The sequence below is a fragment of the Otolemur garnettii genome, unplaced genomic scaffold (assembly GCF_000181295.1).
Source record: "Otolemur garnettii isolate 467f Iridium unplaced genomic scaffold, OtoGar3 scaffold00017, whole genome shotgun sequence".
NCBI classification, from domain to species: domain Eukaryota; kingdom Metazoa; phylum Chordata; class Mammalia; order Primates; family Galagidae; genus Otolemur; species Otolemur garnettii.
The window spans coordinates 13383295-13400885 of record NW_003852412.1 but is presented as its reverse complement, the minus strand read 5'-3'; the positions used below and the strand labels follow the sequence as shown (position 1 = coordinate 13400885).

General features: G+C 39.5%; 1 protein-coding gene across 1 annotated transcript in view; it reads right to left on the bottom strand.

Annotated features, from left to right (window-relative positions):
- The window catches only part of JMY (junction mediating and regulatory protein, p53 cofactor), a 102039-nt gene that overhangs the window by 9044 nt on the left and 75404 nt on the right, over positions 1-17591 (bottom strand). The window contains exons 8-10 of the mRNA XM_003785942.3: positions 14197-14283; positions 5952-6047; positions 119-510 (exon numbers count right to left, since the gene is read on the bottom strand). Coding sequence (XP_003785990.1) covers positions 119-510; positions 5952-6047; positions 14197-14283 — 575 coding nt within the window. The remainder of the gene's footprint in view (positions 1-118; positions 511-5951; positions 6048-14196; positions 14284-17591) is intronic.

Below are 17591 nucleotides of genomic sequence, written 5' to 3'. Positions count from 1 at the left end.
GCGGGAGTGGAGGAGAAGGAGGAGGAGGAGGAGGAGGATTGGTATTCGAGGTGAAACTAATTTAAACCTTTTTATATGAAAGCTATAACCAAATAGCCTAAGAATGGGGGGGGGGGGAGGAGGGGGAGGTGGGGGGGGAGGTGGTGTTGGAGGAGGGGGTGGCGGGAGTGGATCTATGGTAACAGAACATGGTTCAAGGTTGTTATTCACAAGCGGCAGAGATACAGCGGGAGGCAGTTCAGAGGTAACACCACTGAGAGGTAATGAAGTGGCTTCAAGTTGTGCTAATGAAGTGTCTTCAAGTTGTGCAAGGCTTTGGGGTTTTGTCATCTCTGGTGGCCCAAGCTTGCCTCTTCCTTCTCCTGCCTCATTAGTTTTCTCTTCTACTTTTAACACCCCCGGTAGAGAGTCACAGTGATCCTCTCGGGGAACAGGACTTGCTGTACTTTTTCTTCTTGCATGAGCCAGTCTTAATCTGGTGGATTTAAGTATTACTTGCCCAGGATACCTCTAGAATAACAGAAGATAGCATAACAGTTTGTAAGAAAATGTCTGTTTATTTTCTTCTTCAAAGACTTTTTTTCATATATCTTTGGTGATTTTCATTCTTAAATAAAGTTATACAGAAAAACAGAAGTTGGGCAGCACCTGCTGCTCAGTGGGTAGGGCGCCAGCCCCATATAACCAAGGGTGAGGTTCAAACCCTGCCCTGGCCAAACTGCAACAAAAAAAATAGCCAGGCATTGTGGTGGGCGCCTGTAGTCCCAGCTGCTTGGGAGGCTGAAGCAAGAGAATGACCTAAGCCCAGGAATTGGATGTTGCTGTGAGCTGTGACCCACACCACTCTACCAAGGGCAATAAAGTGAGACTCTGTCTCTACAAACAAACAAACAAAAACATTAAGACCTTATCCTATCTACTGAAGAAGTCAACTGTTCAGAGATCTTTAAAGGATTACTGATTTAAACATAAAAAAATAGTACTATGTCAAACATATACATGCAAAAAGCTATAGAACTATTATTTTTCTCTGTATTTTCCAATGCTGGTGATAGATAAAAGAATTACAACATGAATATTCTTTTTGGGGGGCAGTTTTTGGCCAGGGCTGGATTTGAACCCACCATCTCCAGCATATGGGGCCAGTGCCCTAACTCCTTTGAGCCACAGGCGCCACCCCAACATTAATATATTCTTTCTAAACAGATTACTGAGCATTTTATGAGAGCTCCAATAACATATGTATTTTATGACAGAATGAAGGAGAAAGCTTTTTTAGAGTGCTGATACAAGAACTCTCATTTTGTGTCTTTTACTACAAAGACCGAATATTAATGTCACTTGGTGGACAACATTTACTTAACACAAGGCTTACCCTTTCGTTGCTTACCCTTCTCACTGAAATGCTAATAGGACTTGATCTAAAGCTGCCTTTACCTCTAAAGTGAACCTCAGCGTGGACAACTGAAGAAAGATTCCAGAGCACTTTAACAACGAGGCCCATGAGACATAATCACAGTTGTGAGGAGATGCTGTTATAACAGTATCCAGAGTGATGGGTTAGCCCAGCACGAGAACTACTCAAGCAGTTTACAAATGTGTGGAACTACTCTTCAATTCTGCCACTGATTATTTCCATATATTACAACTATAGGTTGATGGCTATGGTTTAAATAATAAGCTGATGCTTGAGATGGATAGTTGGTCATAAATTAACTGCATTTTTTAAACTTAAGAGGAATTCAGGCTTCCCAGAAGTCCCCGATCATTCTTCTCATACTAAAGGATCATAAGGATACTAATTCTGGAAACAAAGAGAGGAAGGAGAGATGCAAGATCAAAACAACTTTACAAATGATTTGCCATGGTTGTTAAGATTTTCTAAATAAAAGTGGAAAAGCCAAGTTTTTAATCATGAAATGAAATCCTACAGGAATATTATAAAAGTTATGTTTAAAGGTTTAGCAGCAAGATCGGCTGAGTAACAGCTTCCTTGCAACTGGGCACAGTGAGTCTGGGGAGAGGAGACTTCAGGCATCTCTGGCTGGTGGGATCTGCCCAGAAACATCCCTCTGGAGACAAAGGGTGTCAGCGAGGGACTTCTGGACCCCATAAGGAGGACAAAAGCAGTAGAGAACTGGCACGTGTTTGCGTGTGTTCATTCGGTCTAATCCCGGTGGCAGCTCTAAGTATAGCAGTAGTAAGATTGCAGACTGGAAAGGCCTTACCTGTGAGCTGTTTGGGTTTTTTTTTGGACTTGACACTCAGTTGAACTACCTTGGGAGAACTTAGGCAAGAGAGTGGAGGACTTTAAGCATTGTCTAGGGCCCCAGACTAAGCCGCTGAGCCAGAAGAAGCTAATAGTGTTTGGCAGTGGGCCGCACGGAGCCATTGTGGGAGAACTGCCCCAGCAAGCTCTGCCCTCAGGGTTGCAGAGCAAGGATTGAGTGGGAGTGAGTAATTTAGTGACTGAGCAGCCTAAAGGCGGGGACTGAGATGCCTTATAGCCTTGGTCCTCAGGGGCATAGTGTGAGATCCTTTTTGGCACACTGGGTAAGTGGATAGCCACTTCAGGAGTGATCCCAGCAACAAGTCCTTTAAAGCGTCTGCTTTTTGGCAGTTTAAAGTGCCTTTTAAGCAGGCTGAGGAGAGATTTAGGCTCTCCACTCTGCAGGGTTTGAGAAATCAGCAGAGGCCTCCAGTCTCCATCTTGTACAGCCTTATCAGCATTGTGATTAATATCTCATGCCCCAGAAGATCACCTGTTGCCCAGTCAATATTCAGCAAGATACATATACTGCTTTGGTTTTTTTGTTTTTAATCTCTACATTTTCCCTATAGATTTTTCTTTTCTTTCTTCATTTTTCTAGCTTAAGTATAATTTTCCATTGTTGACTTTTTTAACAATTAGAACTTCATTTCTGCTAGTGTTTCTACCCCTATTATTTGGCTTTTTGTCCAATTTTATCCTGTAAAGTTTTCTGTTTGCTTGTTTTGATTTCTGTTTGCTAGTTTGATTTATAGCATTTTTGTCTTTCCTCTCTACTTGAAGGAGGTGGGGGTATTGTGTCCAAACAGGCTAGCAAAGAGCTGCTGACCTCAAGGGAACCACCCAACCTGGCACCCCCAGAGGTTGGGGGTTTTTATGGTTGTGTTAAAGTACCAACTATATTGCTTCTGTCTCCCTCTTTTTGTGCCTCTCTTTTTTTTTTTTTGTTAATAGTGTATACCCACCCCCTCTCCTTTCTCTTTTTTCTTTCCTCTTTCTTTTTTCTCTTCCTGCTCTTCAATCTCCTCATCCTTCTGGTCCTGTACCACAAAGGACTCATCAAAACCCTAGTCCAGAGGCACAGTAACTTAAAGAGCAAAAGGAAGCGAAAGGAAAATTAGGGCAAGGAAGCAGATAAATCACTCATGAGGAAGAACCAGCAGAAAAATCCTGGCAACTTGAAAAACCAGTCCAGAGCAACCCCCCCGCCCCCCACCAAGGGACCGTGAGGAAGCTACTGTAGAGGATTCCACCTATAAAGAAATGTTAGAAATGACAGAAAGGGAATTTAGAATACAGATGATGAAAACAATGAAGGATATGATGGAAACAATAAAGGAAACTGCTGATAAAGTGGAAAATAACCAAAAGGAAATCCAAAAACAGAATCAAGTAAGAGATGAACGATATGAAGAATATAGAAAGGATACAGCAGAGAAGAAGGATCTGAAGGAGTCAATTAGGGAACTTAAAGATGCAATACAAAGCATCAACAACAGATTAGACCATGCAGAAGAAAGAATCTCAGAGGTAGAGGACAAAGCTATTGAGATAACTCAGATAGTTAAAGAGGCAGAAAAGAAGAGAGAGAAAGCAGAACATTCACTGACAGAATTATGGGACTTTATGAAGTATTTAAACATATGAGTTATAGGTATCCCAGAAGGGGAAGAAGAATGCCCCAGGGAAATGGAAGCCATACTAGAGAATATTATAAATGAAAATTTCCCAAATATCACCAAAGATTCTGACACACTGCTTTCAGAGAGATATCGGAACCCAGGTCACCTCAACTCTAACCAAGCTTCTCCAAGACACATTGTGATGAACCTGTCCAAAGTCAAGACAAAAACCCCCCAAAAACGATTCTTCAAGCTGCCAAGAATAAGCACCAGTTGACCTACAGGGGCAAATCCATCAGGGTGACTGCAGACTTCTCTAATGAAACATTCAAGCAAGAAGACAAAGGAAATAGCAGAGGATATCAACAAATGGAAGAACATACCATGCTCATGGCTGGGAATAATCAACATTGTTAAAATATCTATACTTCCCAAAGCAATCGACCTATTTAATGCCATCCCTATTAAGATACCAACATCGTACTTTCAAGATTTGGAAAAAACGATTCTGTGTTTTGTATGGAACCAGAAAAAAACCCGTATAGCTAAGGCAGTTCTGAGTAATAAAAACAAAGCTGGGGGCATCACCATACCAGATTTTAGGCTGTACTGACAAGGCCATAGTGGTCACACCATGGTACTGGCACAAAAACAGAAAAATTGATATTTGGAATGAACATCTTACAGCCACCTAATCTTCGATAAACCAAACAAGAACATACCTTGGGGGAAAGACTCCCTATTTATTTCAATAAATGGTGCTGGGAGAACTGGATATACACATGTAAAAGACTGAAACTGGACCCACACCTTTCACCACTCACAAAAATTGATTCAAGATGGATAAAGGACGTAAATTTAGGGCATGAAACGATAAAAATCCTCAAGGAAAGCATAGGAAAAACACTGGAAGATATTGGTCTGGGGAAAGACTTCACGAAGAAGACTGCTGTGGCAATTGTAACAACAAAAATAAACAAATGGGACTTAATTAAACTGAAAAGCTTCTGTACAGCTAAAGAGACAACCAAAGCAAACAGACAACCTACACAATGGGAAAGGATATTTGCATATTTTGAACCAGACAAAAGCTTGATAACTAGGATCTATAGAGAACTCAAATTAATCCACATGAAAAAAGCCAACAATCCCATATATCAATGGGCAAGAGACATGAATAGAACCTTCTCTAAAGAAGACAGACGAATGGCTAGCAAACATATGAAAAAATGCTCATCATCCCTAATTATTAGAGAAGTGCAAATCAAAACCACGCTGAGATACCATCTAACCCCAGTGAGAATGGCCCACATCACAAAATCCCTAAACTGCAGATGCTGGCGTGGATGTGGAAAGAAGGAAACACTTTTACACTGCTGGTGGGACTGCAAACTAATACAACCTTTTTGGAAGGAAGTACAGAGAACCCACAAAGAACTCACAAGCTAGACCTGCAATCCTATTACTGGGAATCTACCCAGAAGGAAAAAATCCTTTTATCATAAGGACACTTGCACTGGAGTGTTTACTGCAGCTCAATTTACAATCACCAAAATGTGGAAACAGCCTAAATGCCCACCAACCCAGGTATGGATTAACAAGCTGTGGTATATGTATACCATGGAATATTATTCAGCCATTAAAAAAATGAGACTATAGCCTTTGTGTTAACATGGATGGGACTGGGACACATTATTCTTCGTAAAGCACCACAAGAATGGAGAAGCACGAATCCTATGTACTCAATTTTGATATGAGGACAATTAATGACATAGTGGCAGTAGGGGAAGGGGAGAGCAGAGAGAGGAAGAAGGAGGGAGGGGTAGGGAAGGGAATAGCAGAGAGGGAAGGAGGGAAGGGGTGGGGTCTTGGTGTGTGCCACAGCTTTTGGGAGTAAGACACGATTGTAAGAGTGACTTTACCTAACAAATGCCATCAGTGAAACTTGGTTTCTTGTACCCTCAATGAATCCTCAACATTAAAAAAAAAAAACAATTTTTTTTTAAAAAAGTTATGTTTTAAAAGCAAATAAACCAATAAAGGGGACATACTTTTATTACCTGTTTAAATGTTCGAAGTCTATCCAGGGTTCTCTGTCTCTCCTGGCTAACCCAGGCACTTTTTCTTTCCTCTTCATCATGTAACTTTTCTCTCTTCTGGTAAAAAATTAATAATAATTCCATTATGATGTGCATTCATCTCTATCATTAAGAGGAACAAAAGCTGAGACGATCTACACCCTGTAAAACGGATGGCTGAACAGAATGAATCATTGAGCAAAAGGTCTGACTGCATGAAAAACTGTTTTTAATATAAATAGTTGTTCTAAAATTCACACTATATGCAAAGAAAAATAACATTCATTTTCTCATATGTATCCCCAATTAAAGTATCGTGAAGTATCGTGAATACATGTAAAGGTAAAATGAAATCTCCTCTGAACTAAAAAATGTCTTATCTGGCTTAAACAATTTTAGCATACGATGCTTGCAGCTGCTATATTCTACTAACTCAAATATAGTTGACTTTCTTCAAAAATAAAATCAGCAACCACTTGGTTAATAATTTAGATACTGTACATTATTTCAATCACTGTAACCAGTAGTTAGAACGAATATTCTTCATGCATTATCCATGAGTCATCTAGTTTAATAGCACACCTTATAGTTGGGCAGTTATCTACACAGAAATCTTCAATTTTTCTCCTATTGTTGAATGATATAAAAGCTATATAATAAAATCTCACTGAACCAAAAAAAAAAAAAAAAAAGAACTTTGAAATCCCTCCCAAATGCTTTCTAGATAGGTTAAGTTATTATTTATTTCCCTGCTTTGTTTATAAAAACTTGAGATACCAGTTAATTTCATATGGAAAGTAATCACTCTCTTACATTGTTCTACTATTCTTTTCAGATTTAATCCTCCATTATTCTCTTATTCTATCACCTCTCTCCTCTTTCCCACCAGCTTTTCCTTCAAAAATACAATTTCTGGTAAGAATATCTGCTAGATTTGCTTTGAATGATTATATAAAGTAAGAAGATAAAGAAATCTCCTACTTTCCTTTCATTTTTTAAAAATGTGAGAGGAGGGCGGCACCTCTGGCTCAGAGAGTAGGGCACCAGCCCCATATTCTGAGGTTGGCGGGTTCAAACACAGCCCCAGCCAAACTGCAACAAAAAAATAGTCGGGTGTTGTGGCAGGCACCTGTAGTCCTAGCTACTCAGAGGCTGAGGCAAGAGAATCAACTAAGCCCAAGAGTGGAGATTGCTGTGAGCTGTAACACTATGGCACTCTACTGGGGACAACAAAGTGAGACTCTGTCTCTTAAAAAAAAAAAATGTGAGGGGGAGAAATAAGGATGACTATGGATGACAGAAAATTAAAAAGTAAAGGTTTGTGATATCAAAATTATTTTGAATAAAATTTAATTTAGTAATTAATACTTATTTGCATAAGGACCAAAGGCTTACCATATATGACTGCATTTCAAGATAGCTCTTAGTCAGAACATGGAATTAAGTAAGCATGTACCCATAGTCAGACATAAGGGTTTTTATTGTTATTGAGCGTCTCACTCTGTTACCCAGGCTAGAGTGCCATGCGTCAGCCTAGTTCACAGCAACCTTAAACTCCTGAAGTCAAGTGATCCTCCTGCCTCAGCCTCCCAAGTAGCAGGGGCTATGGGAGCCTGCCCTAATGCCCAGCTTATTGTTTCTAGTTTTAGTGGAGATTGAGTCTTCCTCTTGCTCAGGCTATACTCCAACTCCTGAACTCAAGTCATCCTATCACCTTTGCCTCCCAGGATGCTAGGATTACAGGAGTGAGCCACCATGCACAGCCTGAGAGACTGAAGGTTTATCAAACAGAGTATACATGCCTAATCTGATATCCTCCAAAATCCAAAACTATTTTATACAGACATAATCCCCAAAAAGAAAAAATTTCACAGCTGATCTCATGTGACAGGTAGCCATCAAAATACAGTCAAATTTTTTTTTTTTTTGTAGAGACAGAATCTTACTCTATCACTATCAGTAGAGTGCCATGGCGTCACACAGCTCACAGCAACCTCCAACTCCTGGGCTTTGGAAATTCTCTTGTCTCAGCCTCCCCAAGTAGCTGGGACTATAGTCATCTGCCACAATGCCTGGCTATTTTTTTGTTGCAGTATGTCTGGGGCTGGGTTTGAATCTACCACCCTTGGTATATGGGGCTGGTGCCCTACCCACTGAGCTACAGGTGCCACCCAACACAGTTAAATCTTAAAATAAAAAATATTGTATAGAATTCTCTACAGGCTATGTGTATAAGTTACATGTAAAACATAAATAAGCTGGGTATGGTGGCTCATGCTTGTTACCCTAGACCAGGTGTCCTCAAATACGGCCCACGGGCTACATGCAGCCTGTCTAGGATATTTATCCGGCCCGCCGGGTGTTTTTGCCACCGCTGTCTGTCTTGCTTAGCAGCTGACTTGTCCCAGGGCCCACAGTCCGGCCCTCCAACGGTCTGAGGGACAGTGAACCGGCCTCCTCTTTAAAAAGTTAGAGGATCCCTGCCCTAGACCTTTGGGAGGCTGAGGGTGGGGGGACTGCTTGAGCCCAAGAGTCTGAGATTGTTGTGAGCTATGATGCCATGGTACTCTACCCAGGGCAACAGAGTGAGACTCTGTCTCAAAAAAAAATTTAATATAAATAAATAAATAAATAAATTTCATGTTTATTCTTGGGTTCCACCCTCAAGATCTCAGTATAGGTATATACAAATTTTCCAAAATCTAGGGAAAACAATTCTGAAACACTTTTGGTGCCAAGGATTTCAGATGAAGGATACTCAATCTGCACATTAATAAAAATGGAAAACATTTCCAGGGCAATGATACCATCATTCTTTAGGTCATTTAAGTAAACTACCAGTAGAAGAATTATTAAATTGAATGCCCATAATGTATGGGAAGGAGAACTTCTAATTAAAAGAGAGCTGAATAAAGGCACTCTGTCTGACTCCTCTTTCCCTCCTTAAAACCAACTGAAACAAGACTAATTAGAGAAGAAAATGCAATCTATAGTCAAACATTATAAGGCGAGAGTGACCTGAAGCCACACATTGTCATAAATACCTGCTGAACACAAGAAAATTTTGACCAAAATAACAAAGAGAATTAAGAGTCATCTACAGATGTTAATTTAAGAGGGTCTCTTAAAAAATAAATGTCATAGTCTCAAAAACCCATCAACCTTTAACTGCAATAAAACTGGGGAACAGGCCGGTAGCAGTGGCTCACATCTGTAATCCTAGCACTCTGGGAGGCCGTGGTAGACTACTTGAGGTCATGAGTTCGAGACCAGCCTGAAGAAGAGTAAGACCCCATCTCTACTCAAAATACAAACAACTGAGGCAAGAGGATAGCCTGAGCCCAAGAGTTGGAGGTTGCTGTACACTATGATGATGCAACAGTACTCTACCCATGGCGACAGCTTGATACTCATTCTTAAAAAAAAACAAACAAACCACAAACCCCCCCCCCCCAAAAGCTGGGTAACATATGCAGGAGAAGCCAAGAATATTCCTCTAAATATCTGATTCCTTATCATGAGTAATGCAATGGAATGCAGCTGAAGGAGGAGGAGGAACAAGACAAAAAAATACTATCTTTGCTTTCAATATCCCCTCCCTTATTGAACTGCAATTATGAGGCAGGGTAAAGTAAAAAGCATATGCAATGATCTCAACAGCCTATGACATAAGGGCTTTCCACAAATCATACAGGGAACACATGGGCCTAGTCAATGGCTATGCAGCAAAGTGCTAGCTTCACTCTAGCCCATTCCAAGATAAAAAACAATTTTAAAGGAAATAGCCTTGGGTGAGGAGAGGTCTATACATTCATATTTGGTGGGAAAGGGTGGTAGCTATTAAGTGACAACTATAATAGAAATAAGATAAATGCTGAAAGTAGGCTCTATAAGATAGGCTTAAAGAAATCCCACAAAACAAAATGGAAAAAAAAAACCCCAAAAGCCAAAACTTAATTAACTATAAGACAACATCAGAAAAAAAATCTGACGTGGACATGATTAGTATTCTTTAATGGATTCCCTTCCACAGATTCAGGAGAATTTCAGGAAAATCTGATGCACAATTGTCATCTGATCATTACAACAATATGGCAAGGAATGAAAAGGTTATCCAATTAATTTTTACATTGTGAAGATTCATAGCCTAATGGGAGGTGGAAGGAAAGGGAAATTGGACAAGCATAAAGGCAGTAATTTATCATTCATAGTATGAGTGTAAGGTTGAAGCAATCTTAAAATTATCCAAATAATGTTTTTCCAATGTTCTTGTCCAAAATTTATATTAATTCCAATAGTACTTTCATATTTGAATATTCCTGTTAAATAGATTTTCACATTGAATTCTTTCTTTGTAACTTTTTCCTATTTTAAGTTTTTATAATAATAATGTATCTTTTCATAAATACAGTACAAAGATTTTTTTAAATATAGAAATGGTTAAGAAATTATTTTGCAAGCCACTAATACAATAAAACTCATAATTGAATGATTTTTATAAGCATTTAAGAAATGTTTAAGATATGCTTATAACATCTAAAGTGTAATCAAAGCTTATACAGACATCATAATACTCATTTACTCAAAGATAAAAACCTTGCTTAGATAATAGGAATAACTTAGAAACTAACTAAAATCAAGAAAAGTTTTTAAGAAACTCAAGTAGAAAAACAAAAAGCATATTAGAGTATCAATGAGACAGTAAAAATATGGTAAGGAAAAAGACTATGTAAGAAAAAAATTCCATTCTTTTATCAAATAATAATTGATTATCAGTCCAACCAGATACCATATTAAGCACTAGGGAAAAAGCAGGGAAGTTTAAGGGGAGGTAGGCAGTAATCCTAGCACTCTGGGAGGCCAAGGTAGTAAATCACTTGAGGTCAGGAGTTCGAGACCAATATGAGCAAGAATGAGAATCTGTCTCTACTGAAAGTAGAAAAATGAACTGCGTGTTGTGGTACGTGCCTGTAGTTCCAGCTACTCGGGAGGCTGAGGCAAGAGGACTGCTTGAGCCCAAGAGTTTGAGGTTGCTGTGAACTATGCCATGAGGTTGCCATGGGACTGTGCCCAGGGCAATAAAGTGAGATTCTGTATCAAAAAAACAAAAAGAAATAAAAGAAGAAAGAAAACAGACAAACAAAAAAGACAGGGCCTATCGTCCCAAGTATATGGGAGGCTGAGGCAAGAGGAACGCTTGAATTCAAGAATTTGGGGTTGCTGTGAGCTATGATGCCACAGCACTCCGCCTAGGGCAACAAAGTGAGACTCTGGTTCAAAATAAAAAAGACAAAATTAGCCAGGTATCATGGCAGGGCCTATACCTTTCAGGTACTTGGGAGGCTGAGGTGGGTGGATCACTTGAGTCCAGGAGTTTGAGGTTGCCATGAGCTAGGCTAACAAGGTACTTTAGACTGAGCAGTAGAGATGCTAATCTGAAAAAATAATTACCCCCAAAATGTACAGGTAACATCATACTTAATGGTGAGAAATTTTCCTGCTAAGATCAGGAAGAATAATGTAAAGCTTCCCTCTTTATTATATCCCTTTCACCATCGTTCTAGAAGTTCTAGCTAATGCAATAAGATAAGAAAATATTTAAAAGGTATACAGATTGTAAAGGAAGAAAGAAAAGTGTCTCCCTTTGCAGATGAGAGAGATAGAAAATCTAAAATAAAGTTAACATTTAAAAAATCCTGGAGACAGAGACATGGCATTTGAAAACAAAAGTAAACGTGGCTATGTCATGCACTGTTAGGTGGTGACTTGGTAATGAGAATTTCCCATTTCAGGTTTTTGCATTCAGGTTTCACACTTAACTCAGAGAGATCTCAACTATTTATCATGAGCTCCTTCAAAATTTAATCCAAGTCTGTAAATTCTTGCTTATTGTTTAGCCAGTGCATAATATGACATGTTTACAGCAGATGGCCCACTGCTGAATCTCCATGCCTCTGATTTAATGTCTCTACGCTAGGATGCTATCTTTAAGATGCGTGCATTGACCCCCTTGTTTGATCAAATTATGTGTAAAATTCTTTTTAGAATTAGAGATGGCTTATCAACAGGGATGAAGCTCACTCTATTCCAGCTGTAAGAACAGCCTTAGGTGTTTGGATTTCTTTTTATGATAAGGAAGATTCAGCCATCACTGGGGTATTTTAGAACCCCAAGATTTCTGAATGAAGTATCAGTTGTCAGATTCTTTTAACAATTATACCTTCAGATTTTTTCCTTTATCTTAAAAAGGTTAAATTTCTCATTTCAACCCCATTAAATCATCTGGGTGAGACAGATCACTCATTTACCTATGACCCTTTATAAAAGTTGTCTTGTTAAAATACTGTACCTATGTTTAATCTAAAGTTGCATAGACTGTTTTGGTGTAAATACACCAAAATGGTGAACTCCGTTTTTGAAATTAAACTTTTTATTTGGAAAAAATAATAAAATAAAATAAAAAATCCTGGAATAGGGTGGCACCTGTGTCTCAGTGAGTAGGGCATCAGCCCCATATACTGAGGGTGGTGGGTTCAAACCCAGCCCCAGCCAAACTGCAACAAAAAAAAAAATAGCCGGGCATTGGGGTAGGTGCCTGTAGTCCCAGATACTTGGGAGGCTAAGGTAAGGGAATAGCCTAAGCCTAGGAGTTGGAGGTTGCTGTGAGCTGTGTGATGCCACGGCACTCTACCAAGGGCAACAAAAGGGCAATAAAAAAAAAAAAAATCCTGGAATATGCTGGTGTGGTGGCTGAGGCGGGTGGATTGCCTAAGCTCCTGAGTTCCAGACCAACTCGAGCAAGAGCGATACCCCATCTCTAAAAGAATGGCCAGGCGCTGTGGGAGTCTTAGCTACCTGGGAGGCTGAGGCAAGAGAAATCGCTGGAGTCCAACAAGAGTTTGAGGTTGCTATAAGTTAAGATGCCACAGCACTCTACCAAGGGTGACCAAGTGAGACTCTGTGTCAAAAAAAAAAAGAAAAAACTCCTGGAATATGTGAGAATACCAAGGTTGCTATACGGAAGTTAGGGGCCAGGTGGTGGCTCAGCACTCGGAGAGGCCAAGGTGGATCGATAGCTTAAGCTCATGAGTTTGAGACCAGCCTGAGCAAAAGTGGTCAAGAAAATATACAAGTAGCAAACAACCATATAAAAATATGCTCCCTATCATTTATCATCATGGAATATGCAAATTAAAACAAAAATGAGATGCTACTATACACCTGTCAGAATGGCTAAAATTTAAACCTTTAACAATGGCAAATGCTGGAGAGGATGGGGAACCACTCAACCTCTCATTTGTTGCAGGTGGGAATGCCAAATAGTACGCTTTGGAAGACAGCTTGGCATTTTCTCACAAAACTTAAACACACTCTTACCATATCACCCCAACAACCATGTCTTTGGTATTTACACAAATGAGCTGAAACATGTGCACAAAAAGCTCTGCGTAGACGTTTATATAGCAGCTTTATTCATAACTGCCAAAGCCTGGAAGCAACAACGATGTCCTTTAATTGGTGCCTGGATAAACAAATGGTGTGACATCCACACAATGGAATATTATTTGGCCTTAAACTGAAATGAGCTATCAAGCCACAAAGATATGGAGGAACTTTAAACCCATTACCAAGTTAAAGAAGTCAAATGAATAGGCTATGTACTGTATGATCCCAATTATACATTCTGAACAAGGTAAAACTACATGGACTACAAAAAGACCAGGGATTTGGAGAGAAGGAGGGATGGACAGTGGAATGAGGGAATTTCCAGGACAATGCAATTATTCTAACTAATACTATTATAGCAGAATCATGTCTTTGTACATCAACCAAATCTCACAGAACACACACCACCAAGAACAAACTACACAACAGGCTTTGGGTACTGATGATGCGCCAATGTTGTGTCACTGGTCATAACAAATTTATCCCTCCAAATTGGGGGATTGTTAACCACAGCAGTGGTGGTGGTGGTGGTGGTGGTAGGCTGGCTATTCAAGTGTGGGGATAGAGCATCTGGGATGTTGATTGTGGGGGAGGCTATTGTGAGTTAAGGATGTAGGGACTCTCTATACTCTTCCACTCAATTTTGCCTAAAAGGTGCTCATTAAATAAAGTGAACTAGTACTAACATCTATTTAAGATTGTTCTCTGTAGATTTTATCCACTTTGAGAAATGTAAAAAAAATGAACTTTTGTTCTCAAATCTCCAAGAGTTCAAACTTACTAGTTGTACTGTGTGATGGCTTCTATATTCATCTTCACTCCGAGTGCGCTGCTGGAATTTTTCATTGTGTTTTGCAATACAAATTTCCTATAAATACATAAAATGTGTTTTAATACAAAAGAAACTTAACAGATTCTGAACACCACACTAAGGTTTTTTCGTTTTGTTTTGTTTTTAATTTTAATCTTAATACATATCACCTGCATAGCAACATACTATGTAAACTAGTATGTGGTAGTCTTATTTGGACTGCTGAAGCTATATAAGCCAAATAATCAGTATCTTAGAAATGACACTCCTATTAAACTATTCACTTCTCTAGACCTGGTTCTTCTTTTCTGGAAGGATAGGGATGGCACGAGGTGGAGTAAAGGAGGTGTCCTTAGATAATCTGAAAGGTCTCTTTCAAGTCTGAAGTCTTTGACCAGAAGATTCTAAGTCTCATATTCATTAAACACAACTGGGAAAAGAAAAAAAGAAAAAAGAGCATATAACTCTTAGTTTGAACTAAAGTCTGTATTTTTACACTCTCTGATGAGTTGAAGACAATTTTATTGATATGGTTTAAACAACTATCACGAGATCTGAATCTTCTGGTTATAGACATCAGAACTAAAATATCAATATTAGGCTGGGCATGATGGCTCACACCTGTAATCCTAGCACTCTGGAAGGCCAAGGCTGGTGGATTACTTGTGCTCAGGAGTTAGAAACCAGTCTGAGCTAAGTAACACCCCAGTATCTACTAACAACAGAAAAACTAGCTGGGCATTGTAGCAGGTGCCTATAGTCCCATCTACTAGGGAGGCTGAGGTAAGAGGACCACTTGAGCCCACGAGTTTGAGGTTGCTATAAGCTATTACACCACAGCACTCAACCCCAGGGTGACTGAATGAGACTCTATCTCAAAATAGAAAAAAAAAAAGTCACTGTTATAAACAAACTAGAATATCAGTATTATAAAAATTATTTAAAAACTGTAAAAAGCATGTGTTTTCTAATCACAGTATAAAAAAGAAGTTCTTATAATTTGGAGAGATGTGCTTCTTTATAAAATAATGCCTTATGATCTTGTTGGCAAGTAATCTAAATCTTCACTTAACCTGCGTCCTTCCTAATTTAACTACACTTTGGTTCTTGAAATAAAAAGGTTCTCCAGGTAAAATGGTTGACACTAGTCTTCAACACACCAATGCTACAGTAAAATATGTACTCAGTCAGAGAAAGTCATACCATAACCTTTAAAATCAGGAAACTACATACATATATGTGTGTGTATACATATTTTTTTGGAGACAGAGTCTCACTATGTCTCCCTCAGTAGAGTGCTATCGCATTGTTGCTCACAGCAACCTCAAACTCTTGGGCTTAAGTGATTGATTCTCTTGCCTCAGCCTCTTGAGTAGCTGGGACTAAAGGCACCCACCACAACACCCAGATATTTTTTTTGTTGTAGTGTTTTGTCATGGTTGTGTAGCAGGCCCGGGCTGGGTTTGAACCTGCCAGCCTCAGTGTATGTGACTGGTGCTGTAACCGCTGTGCTATGGGCACTGAGCTGAGGAAACTATATTTTAAAGCTTCATTTTACTGCCTAACCAGAACCGCCTAGTGCAGTTGGGCAAACAAAGGTAGCACTACCTGGTGTTGTGATATTACAGTGATACAGTGACTGATTCGGGGCCAACAGACCTAGGATGGAATCTCTTCTCCTCCCTCATACTAACAACGGTTTTTCTTGGGTGATTTATTTCACCACTAGAAGCCTTAGTAAACTTGGTTATTAAATGAGAATACAGGTCCACAATCCCTTATCCTGAATGGAGGTAAAGTGTGTTGTGAAATATAAATGTTTTTCACACTTTAGAGAATGACGGTATGTTGCATATGTCATATATAATCTAATGACTGGAGCAGGAAGTGAAGCCATACCCCACAATAAGTAATACTACTATTTCTGCAATGAAATGTACAGATACAAGGGAGATTAAGAATAATAAGCAATTTCATGTCAGTTTAAGCCTGGTTTTACCTCCAAAACAAAGTATGAAAATGCTTCTGATTGTCTGAGCTTCCTAGATTTCAGGCAAAAACTGCATTTGGCTACTGGAGAATTAAAGAAGATATTAAAAAAAAAAAACCCTAAAGAATAATGCTATTTCTATTATTCTTACTGAAGCATTTAATCACAAAGTATTGACTTCAAGTCCTCACTGCATAGTCAGAGAACATCTCCACTTTTTAAGGGGTGAGGTAGGACATGATTTGCTTTTAGTCAGAACTAGCCCTGGGTATGTGTATGTAATCCTGCCAAAAACCAAGGAGCCAGTAACCCTGGGGGTGCTGATATGTGAACAAGGGAATACTGGATTAAATGATGTTACATAAGGAAGCTTATTTTCATCTTTTTTCTTGCATGTTTGCTCATCTCAGTTATTTATTTTTTTAAGGATTGATGTTTTATTTCCTGTCTTTTGACCCTTTCACTATCCTTCCTTCTTCCCTTGAAGTTATGTCACTCCAGTTGGTGGCTTGGGGTACAGGGACATGAGTGTAAGTGGATAGATTCTCCAGAGGTGGCTCCCCTCAGATTTACATTGGCATTAAGAATGAAGACTGAAGGATATTGATTAAACTGACAAGAGCTAATACACACTAACAAGGGAAGAGTTGAGGGATGATTAAGAAGAGTTTAGCCTGAGTTGGGCTCGTAATGCTGCTAAAAGAGTACTCAGTTTCATGTGCCCTGGTCCCCGGGGACCTCCTTCATCACTGACATGCATGCAGTCAGCTTCCTCTCCATTCCTTCAGTCTCTATTCTAGACCTCTGCTGTACTCCCTCTGAAACTGCTCTTACCCTCACCTCTATACCCAAAATTCTCAACATAAGGCCGCAATAGTCTCAAATAGTGAATGTCACGAAGCCCCCTAATTTCTTTCTCACTGGACCTCTCTGAAGCACTTGATACTGATGACCACCCTACATGGCAGAATCATCTTTCTTATTCACTTTTATGCTTCGAACTCTCCTGCTTCTTCCAACTTCAACAATTCTTTCTCTTTGATTCCTTTCTTTTGCATCCACAAATGTTTCCCAGCATTCTTTCCTGAAGGTCACTTCATTTCACACTGGATCAGAGCAGTTTATCCAATACCCTTTACAATGCATTCTTACACCATAGTAAAGAATATTTTAGCTTGGCGCCTGTGGCTCAAGTGGCTAAGGCACTGGCCACATACACCTAAGGTGGCAGGTTCAAATCCAGCCTGGACCCGCCAAACAACAATGACGGCTGCAACCAAAAAAGCAGCTGGGCACCTGTGGTCCCAGCTACTTGGGAGGCTGAGCAGGAGACTTGCTTGAGCCCAGGAGTTGGAGGTTGCTGTGAGCTGTGATG